At 41.0% G+C, this 9,374-nt stretch overlaps 1 protein-coding gene across 1 annotated transcript; it reads left to right on the top strand.

Moving 5' to 3' along the window:
• The first annotated feature begins 1,419 nt into the window (after nucleotides 1-1,419).
• LOC308395100 (aspartate aminotransferase, cytoplasmic-like) lies at nucleotides 1,420-8,459 on the top strand. Its single transcript, XM_080879772.1, has 9 exons — nucleotides 1,420-1,662; nucleotides 3,998-4,179; nucleotides 5,039-5,162; nucleotides 5,298-5,410; nucleotides 5,547-5,651; nucleotides 5,805-5,955; nucleotides 6,094-6,259; nucleotides 6,563-6,705; nucleotides 7,020-8,459. The coding sequence occupies exons 1-9, from the start codon at nucleotides 1,554-1,556 to the stop codon at nucleotides 7,157-7,159; spliced, it is 1,233 nt and encodes a 410-aa protein (XP_080735898.1). The 5' UTR covers nucleotides 1,420-1,553; the 3' UTR covers nucleotides 7,160-8,459.
• Nucleotides 8,460-9,374: the final 915 nt, after the last annotated feature.

Here is a 9,374-nt window from a genome sequence, read left to right as displayed (position 1 = left end):
ATGATTTTTTTTTAACCTAATACTTTTTATTATAATTTACAAGCAGATGTTACACTTTTTAATGACAGCTAAAGTAACTTGAGACTTCCTATACCTGAAGACACATCAGTGTATGATATTTGAAACAGTGATATAGATTAAACTACACAACAGTATATAAAGGTGGTAAAAGTTGCTCCCACTAGACCATCTCTATCACTGTATAAGAGACTAACAATTATGTTATCAGTTAATTAAAAAGGATATGAATTCATCATTCTAATTATTTATCTAAACAAATTTAAAGAGTGAAAAATAAATTCAAACACTTATCAGTTAAGTTATTCTATATTGATAAGAGTGTAACAAAAACTTAAAAATATTCTGTATATTTTTGCAGGACTACTTGTACTGCTAAATAGTCCAGTACAAACTCCTTAAAAGTGAGATGGACAAATTATTTATTTACTTTAAGAAAACTGCCAAAAAGATACTTAATGCTCTATGACGTAAGACAAGTAAAGTGGAAAAATAAATGCAATAAAGGATTTTATTTGCTACCATTAATTAAAATCCTAACTGTTGTAATTTGACAGATTTTACATTTTAATTTGTACTCATTTACTCTTGACAAATGACTGGAGGTTCCCTTAATAATCAAAAAAAGCTACAGACTCAAAAAAGGGGTAAAAAAGAAGAAGAAGGAAACATGCTTTGGCCAAACCATTCCAGTGTTGTGTGTTGGTATAGTTTTTACTGCTGTGAAATCACAGGTCCAAACTGATGTTTTAGCCCAAGTTTAACTTAAACTACAACAACAATGAGACGCCACTAACTCTGCATATTTCTCTGCAGAGCAACACTGACCCCTTGTGGTAGATTGCAGATCCTACATCAACGCACTATCAGACTTCAATTTCGAAGATGGTTTGATAAGAAAGTCTGATTATCTGAAGCACTTACTCTTATCACGAATTGTTTATGAAAAACATACATGAGTTTATATAGGTTGGATGTAACTACGGAAGAAGAATAGTTATAATATTCTCAATAATGTCATTCACGACAGCTAAAAATGTGCATATAAGGCACACAGCATTGACCCTAAAGATAAGCTAAGTTCATTCTGGTGGTCTGAATTAATGCAGCAAGACTGCACAGCGTCCAGTTGTCGGTAACTATGCGTATGAATTATGTCACATCATTTATCTATTTATAGATTACTTTTAAAATGGGACAAATCCCTGTGGCACGAATATGTCCAGTGAGATGGTCTTATTTAGACTACAAAGACTATAGACTTATTATCACTCGTCACAGGTTTATTATCTTCTTTCTTATGGTATAATTGTAGTTTTTTCTACAAGATATTTTTCCGCTCTCATTGGCTACTTGACAGGCTGCGTCAGTTTTCTGCCCCTTCCTATTGGTAGCTGATCTGATGCCTATTTCTTGCGTCCTGGTCCAGTTTGAGTGAAGGTGAACCTGTGAACCCGGTTAGTCTCTAGAAACACCCATTCCTCATTTGCTCCTCTTGCACAACACCGGGATCATCGTCTATTTCATCCCGAGCCATGTCCCTGTTTAGCGACGTCCCCCAGGCTCCCCCGGTAGCCGTGTTCAAACTGACCGCTGACTTCAGAGAGGACACCCATCCACAGAAGGTGAATCTGGGCGTCGGAGGTAAGAGATGCTAGATGTCAGCTAATGCTAAAGCTAGGTTGGCTTGCTCTCTCTTGTAGTGGCACTGTAAAGCATAAACACATCGCATCAGCTGTGTTTCCTGTCTTTTTGTAGCTTACATTGTTTGGTACATTCGGGCTATGGCGGTGATATCATGTTCGCACACGTAAGCAGCGTTTGATATATGACCTTCGCTGCAAGCTGCTAGCGGCAAAGCTAGCATTAGCTTCTTCTCATGTTGACAAGTAAATTGCTCGGATTTTTTCATTGTTAGTGCAAATGTTACACCTCTCACTGAAAGAATTGACAATTCCAGGAAGTAGGGCTTCATGTCGCACCACAAAACACTTCTCATTTAAAGACTTTAAAATCATGATGTTAAAACGCATAGCATGGCTGTGACTTGTTTTACTTGTCCATCTGTCCTTGAACTCATCAATCTCCACTTACACACTGACATCCTGTCAAAGCAGGAACTTACAGGCTGAAGTTTTCTTACGTAGTACCATCAAAGTAGTTTACTGTTTTTTAATATGTAATCTTACGAGTCGTGTTTGTTGCGACGTTGTCAATCATTATGTGATACATAATTGGTAAGTCCTTGAAACTGTCATTAGTTTGCTTGGTTGGTTAGGAAAGTTTTGTAAGAAAATGTGTTCAGTTTTTAGAATGAATGCTAAAGCCGTGTGTCATTTGGAAGGTTTTGTGCTAGTTTGGTTTGTGTCCCTTACTTAACGTGCACTGTAGAATATCTCTTTAATGTTATTTTATCCTCATTCTGACTATTTATGCTAAACTGTAATAAACCAGCAGGAAATCTTTAGTCATCTGTAATAGGTTAACAGGTTGACACTTGTATCCCAACAGTTTCAACATTAACCCCAATGTGCCAGATGTGTCATCTCGTATGAGCCTAGTCTATCCTCCTCCTAGCCCAATGCTTCTGGCTAAAGTGAACTAATACTTAGTTACTTCAGGTCAGCCAGAATAAGGCAAACCTCTGATGTAGCTGCTGTTAAATCTATTAACATATTCTGCCTTTAGGATGTAATGTAGAGCTAGCAGTTTGTCACCTTTTCATGTGCACAACCTGCATGTACACTTTATGGCAAGAGTCAGAATGCAAAATATGAATAAAAGCTAATGGGCAGAATATGCTTTAACGATCAAAGTGGTCCCTACAGGATTATTAAGATTCACTTTCTCTGATGATTCATCGTGGACTGAGACAGTAGTTGCACTTTTTCCGGTCGTTGCCAAAACAAACCTGAGCGCATAAAACCAGTTTGGCCTGGAGAAACCATTCCAGTAGTTTTATATTAACTCTATAATTTAGTGTCTCTCTCTGTGTGAAAATGGATCAGTTAATAATAATGGATTGGATTTATATAGCGCTTTTCAAGGCACCCAAAGCGCTTTACAATGCCACTATTCATTCACTCTCACATTCACACACTGGTGGAGGCAAGCTACGGTTGTAGCTACAGCTGCCCTGGGGCAGACTGACAGAAGCGAGGCTGCCATATCGCGCCATCGGCCCCTCTGGCCAACACCAGAAGGCGGTAGGGTACAGTGTCTTGCCCAAGGACACAACGACCAGGATCGAACCCTAATATGTTAAATTATGTTGAAAGCGAGTCCACAAAAGCAACAGGAAGAGTTTTCTGGGTTCCAGATTTCTCCAGGCCTGTTTGCCACTTGATCTGCGTCTCAGGTAAAGTGATGTCAGATTGGGCTCTATTCAGATTTTGTACTGGCCACACACAGAATTATTTTGCATACCCCAAAGCCACCATAAGCATGTTTGACCTTTTAAGTGTGCTCGCCTTTGGACCCTGAGTGACTGTGTACCGCCGCTGCCAAACCCTGATATGTGATCCTGCTCTGCTCATGCTCCAGACCAGTATGAGGGAGCACAAGTTCCTAAGGAGTCAGATATGTGCTACACACGTTTGCCGGTGACCTTCAAAGTTTATATGGCATCATATGAAGTTAAATGGCAGTTTATTCTTTCCTGTGCGCATTTTCTTCTATTCACTTTACTATTTGCAGACTGCAGTGCTGTGTTATTACCATTTTTATCTTTGAAGTATTATCTAGAATTTTGTAATACTCGGTGATATGGCGCTATACACAGTGACACAAGCAGCAGAAACAAAGTGTTTGTATTTAGTTATGTAGTATATCAGCTGTAAATATCTATCAACGTCATACTAAGCATAAAAAAGCTTTTTTGTGAAGTGCAGGCACGAGTAATAGTCTACACAACCTGTCCCTAAGAAGCAATACCTGTGCCTTCTGGATTAACATTTGCTTTGCTTTGTGTCCCCTCCAGCTTACCGTACTGATGACTGCCAGCCCTGGGTGCTGCCGGTGGTGAAAAAGGTGGAGCGGCTCATCGTGGAGGACGAGAGCCTGAACCACGAGTACCTGCCCATCCTCGGTCTGCCAGAGTTCCGCTCCGCTGCCTCAAAGGTCGCCCTGGGAGACGATAGCCCTGCCATCAAGGAGAACAGGGTGGGACATGCACATTGACACATGGAGGTTTTTGATCAGTTGGAGCAAATGTAATAAATGTTGTTTATTTTTGCAGTGAAATAAAAAGGAAATAAAAGCACATTTTACATTGATTAAAAGTTCTTTCAATTTTAATCTGTACCTCAGCTTTCCATTGATTAATGGACATAACTGGATGAGTATCAGCTGATCAGGTTTGCCTGCGTCTTTAATCTCTTTTAAACATCCTTAGAAACCCTAATTTAAAGCTCCATGTTTTTATTTCTCAGACTCCAGTAGTGGTGGTGTATTAGTTCTGAATACACTGAACCCCTCAGTTTATCGTCTTTCACACCCAAGCACCTTTATTTCCCCTCCTTTTAAGGCAGATTTCTTCTGATTGGCTGCCCCTTGCAAAGTTTGAACAGTAGGTGGGTGGAGCTGTTGTGCTTACGACCATAGCTGTGTGAAGGAGATGGCCTCTCATCTACATGAGGTCAAGGAAGAGTTGAACAAGCAATCTGAAGCCTGAGATTTTGACTCACAGGGAATTCTTGTGCGCACACGTCCCTGCAACCTCATTATTTAAAACTTTATTTATATTAAATATGAGCATTTACCACTGCAACAGTTTAGGTAGAACAGGGAAAAAAGTGAAAAACAAGACAATAAGGGCAGGAAAACCTGTGAAGGCAAGGTCTGAAAGACCAACAAGTCTTGGTGTATTAAGTTGGTGCATATTAACAGCAGTGTTCAGAAGCAGGCATGACCCGCAGCCTTATCACAAAATTCTCTGGCCGAACTGTGAAAAGCAACATGTATTTAATATCATACGTATATTTCTCTGATTGCGTTTCCCACTGCCCGCTTCCTGTCACAGGTTGGAGGAGTCCAGGCTCTGGGTGGGACAGGTGCACTGAGGATTGGGGCAGAGTTCCTGCGGCGGTGGTACAACGGCGTCAACAACGCAGCCACGCCCGTCTACGTCTCGGCACCCACCTGGGGTTAGTGAAAAGTTTTAGGATGCAGGAAATTGTAGTTGAGAAAGTTTGACTGTTTTTCGATAATGAAGTGAACGTCTCAGTGGGTATCAGAGCAGATTTAAGTGGTAAATACCTGCTGAACGTTTCTTCTTCCAGAGAACCACAACGGTGTATTTGCTGATGCTGGCTTCAAAGATATCCGCCCCTACCACTACTGGGATGCTGCCCAGAGGGGCCTGGACCTCACTGGGTTCCTGGATGATTTAGAGGTGAGGATGGAACGATGACTCCTGTTTAGTTACAAGAACCCAACAGACAGTGATATGAAAACAAGAAGACTCTTTGGGAGCATTTTTATTCATTTATTTTGAATATTTTTACTCATTATTTGTCTTCTCTGAGCAGAAAGCTCCAGAGTACTCCATCTTTGTCCTCCATGCCTGCGCACACAACCCCACTGGCACCGACCCGACCCAGGAGGAATGGAAGCAGATTGCAGAAGTGATGAAGGTACAAAGACATTATTTTACCATCATCTGATGGCCTTGGTGGTGTCTAACTCACCATGAATATCTTCTTCTTTTGTAAAATTGCTTTAATGTGTAATTAAAAAAAGAAATGAACTGAATTTTAATGTATGTATTTCGTCTTTTCCTTCTCCAGAGGAGGAAGCTGTATGTGTTCTTTGACTCCGCCTACCAGGGCTTCGCCTCAGGCTCTCTGGAAAAAGACGCCTGGGCCATCCGCTTCTTTGTCTCCGAGGGCTTTGAGCTTTTTATAGCTCAGTCCTTCTCCAAAAACTTTGGCCTGTACAGTGAGTACTCATGGTCCACGTACATTCATGCATACAGTCTTGTGTGTTTTAGCCAAAAATAAGTTTATACTGTTTATACCTCTACTTACCCTCGATTAGTTTTATGTGAAGCCATATTTTGTCTGTCTCTACTTACAGATGAGAGAGTGGGGAACCTGACTGTGGTTTCCAAGGACAACGAGAACCTAACCCGCGTTCTGTCCCAGATGGAGAAGATTGTCAGGACGACCTGGTCCAACCCACCTTCTCAGGGAGCACGCATTGTCAGCAAGACCCTCAACAGCCCTGAGCTGTTTGAAGAATGGTACGCTCCATCAGTCAGCGCTTTAATATTAGCATACTAGCTCCTGCTAACCCTTCATCTTTTACCTGATTATTCAATTAATATTAATAACTTACCTTCCTCGTCGGTGCATGCACATGGATGCTTGTTACCAAATGTGCATGCTAGCATGGTTTTGAAATTTTGGAAACACTTGGCCTTTCTCTCATGTGCTATTACTTTTAGAGGTTCATAGTCTTTGTCAGCTGACTTTTACTCTCATTTCCTGTCTTATGTCCTTTTTTAAATATCCCCACTTGTCTCCATCCCGCCTCCCCACTTTAGGAAGGGTAATGTGAAGACCATGGCAGACAGAGTTCTGTTGATGAGGGATCAGCTGAAGGCCAAGCTGCAAGCTCTGGGCACCCCGGGGACCTGGGACCACATCACTCAGCAGATTGGCATGTTCAGCTTCACCGGCCTAACTCGTGAGTGAAAACACACATACACGCACTAATGTAGAAGCACATCCTGCTTTTAACATACTGGGATTATCAGAGATAAGTGTCACAGTGGTGGAGGGACCTGCAAGATACCCAACACATGCTTAAAGGAGACGTATTAAACTTGATATTTCTGTTCTTGGACTCTGCTCTTCACAGTTAAAGTATCTTTATATGTCTTATACTTGGCTTCTGTGCAGCCCCTCAGTTCATATTCTGTTTGAAACAAGCGGTCTTGGCTCACTTTATCTTCACATCATTTATGAAGTTCACTCACTCTGTTGCAATTTGTGCTACAGCCAAACAGGTGGAGTACATGATCAAAGAGAAGCACGTGTACCTGATGGCTAGCGGCCGCATCAACATGTGCGGCCTGACCAGCAAGAATATCGACTACGTCGCTCAGTCCATCCACGAGGCTGTCACCAAAGTCCAGTAAAGGCCATTTGTGCTCGTCCACTTCCTGCCTCCTGTACGCCACAGGACGTTTCATCGAGTCTGTGCCCCTCTCTTTGCTTATCCTCTCCTCCTATTGGTCAAACTGCGTCCTCACAATTTGCAGTTGAACCAACGGGAGGAAGGATGTGTTTTTGTTCTCACATGACAGCGTCATTTTATGGGAGGTACAGTGGTTTTTGGAAGAGCCAGGTATGATCGAACACGCAGACGTGACAACCCCATCATATGTTTGAATTGTTGCCGCAAGCTTCTGTGCAGTCCAAATCATTCCACTCAAACTGGACACCAGAATGTGGACTGGGAAGATTTGCGATGAAATTATGCTTCCTACACAACAGTAGTACTGAACAAACTGCAGCACAGGAAAAGTCGTGTAAATAGATGTAATTACTGTTAGTCCTGCCATTTCATTTATAAGCACTGAGACCACAACAAATCACTTTCCTGTTTTTAGCCATTAGAATATAAAAGCTGGTACTGTAATCTTGATTTTATTTTGTTGTGTTAAAGTTCAACGGTCATCATCATCTCAAAGGTAAAGCACATGCCTGATGCTGTGTTGCCTTGCTTTAGACATACGGCAGAAGATAATTTGTTTAGCCACTAAGTCAACAAAATCGCCTTCTGTGCCATCATTGAACAAAAGTCACCTTTTTCCTCTCTCTGTTACTTTGTTTCCACCCTGCAGTGCCCTTATGTTGTTACACAAAGCCGCTGTAAGAAGCCACTGATCACACCTCAGAACCTGTTCTATGCCGCAATCACATGTTAACTGGTGTTTGTAATGGCGTTCACACTAAATTAAATTATGAACTCTGTGTATGTGTTTTGTTTTTTCCCATATCTATCATCTTGTGAGACAGTGGATTTAAAATATCTTCATATTTAAAGGCAAAAACAGACATCCAGATATGATATAATCAGCAGTTTAACACCGTACATTGTGTAGAAAGTGTGGAGATGTTGGCGGTAGTGATGTGCGATACCAAGGGTGGTGTCAACGATATTGATCTGATACCGATACAAAAACTTAATGTTTCATTGTATTTCATAATACAATATATAATTGCATTATGTAATTGTAACTGTAATAATAATATAGCTTCATAATAATAATAATAATAATAATAATAATAATGCACCAACGACACTTGTCAATAAGATCATGTTGGTTGGTTTGGTCTTGTGGGAAATGTTTAAAGAAAGAAAAATAAACCATAATATATCATCACCAGATTTGTCTTTAATATAAAATAAACACATCAGACTGTTAAAATTCAGTATTTTGTGGAACTGTGTATTTTTGTATATTCTGATACAAAAAACATCACATAGTTGCTTTTCTATTTTACAAGTACTAAACTCTCATATTTCCAAGGAAATGCTGTCTGTACATGTCTGCAGCTCGGCTCCTTCTGTTAGAAAGTACAGTGAAAACAGCTGAAAACAAATTTGCACTCATCAGCTGACATTACCTTGTCTCATAGCAGAAATAGTGAATATACAGAACTGATCTCAGACATGTTATGAGCGCATCCTGATCTCCGAAGCTCAAATAGATGTACAGCAGGAAGCATGAACCGACCTAACAAATCAACAACGTCCTGCAGCAGAATCTGTTATTGTCTGGATTTGACTGCTGATTGGCTGAGGCTGGTGCCCCAATGCAGCAAAATGATTCAGCAGGTTTCATGTATTGTACTCAGGAGGGATGTTTCTCTCTGCCTGGCCTCCTGTTACATTAACCAATGAGCAGAGTTGAAAAGCACCCCTCCCACTAGTTCCTAAATATGTGTTTGTACTGCTGGGCGAGGCTGTTTGATGCTAATGCTTCTCACTAATTTGTTGACTGTCTTTCAAAATTCACTTTAAACAAATCAAGGTCTTTAATCCTCCCCTCCAACCAATTATGCAAGTAGAGTTTTTAAGTGCAGATGACGCAGCACGATAACATTTTACAAAGTAATGCAGCAAAGTGGCTTCAGTCAGGAAACAAAACTGTATCGGCGAGTCAAATTTTAGGCCTTTAAGTGCATTTTCCTTCTTTTCACATTTCTTCCTCCTCCTTCTGCTCCTCCTCCTCCTGCTCCAGGTCTATGCTGCAGTGGCACAAATCTGATCCTGAACCTCAGTGACAGTGCCACACCCTCCCATCCCATCCCTGCTGTACCATGCAGACAAACAGAAAGCGCAGG

This window comes from Rhamphochromis sp. 'chilingali' (assembly GCF_963969265.1).
Source record: "Rhamphochromis sp. 'chilingali' genome assembly, chromosome: 4".
Taxonomy (NCBI): Eukaryota; Metazoa; Chordata; class Actinopteri; order Cichliformes; family Cichlidae; genus Rhamphochromis; species Rhamphochromis sp. 'chilingali'.
The sequence above is the reverse complement of the archived record's forward strand: the minus strand, read 5'-3'. Positions and strand labels throughout refer to the sequence as shown.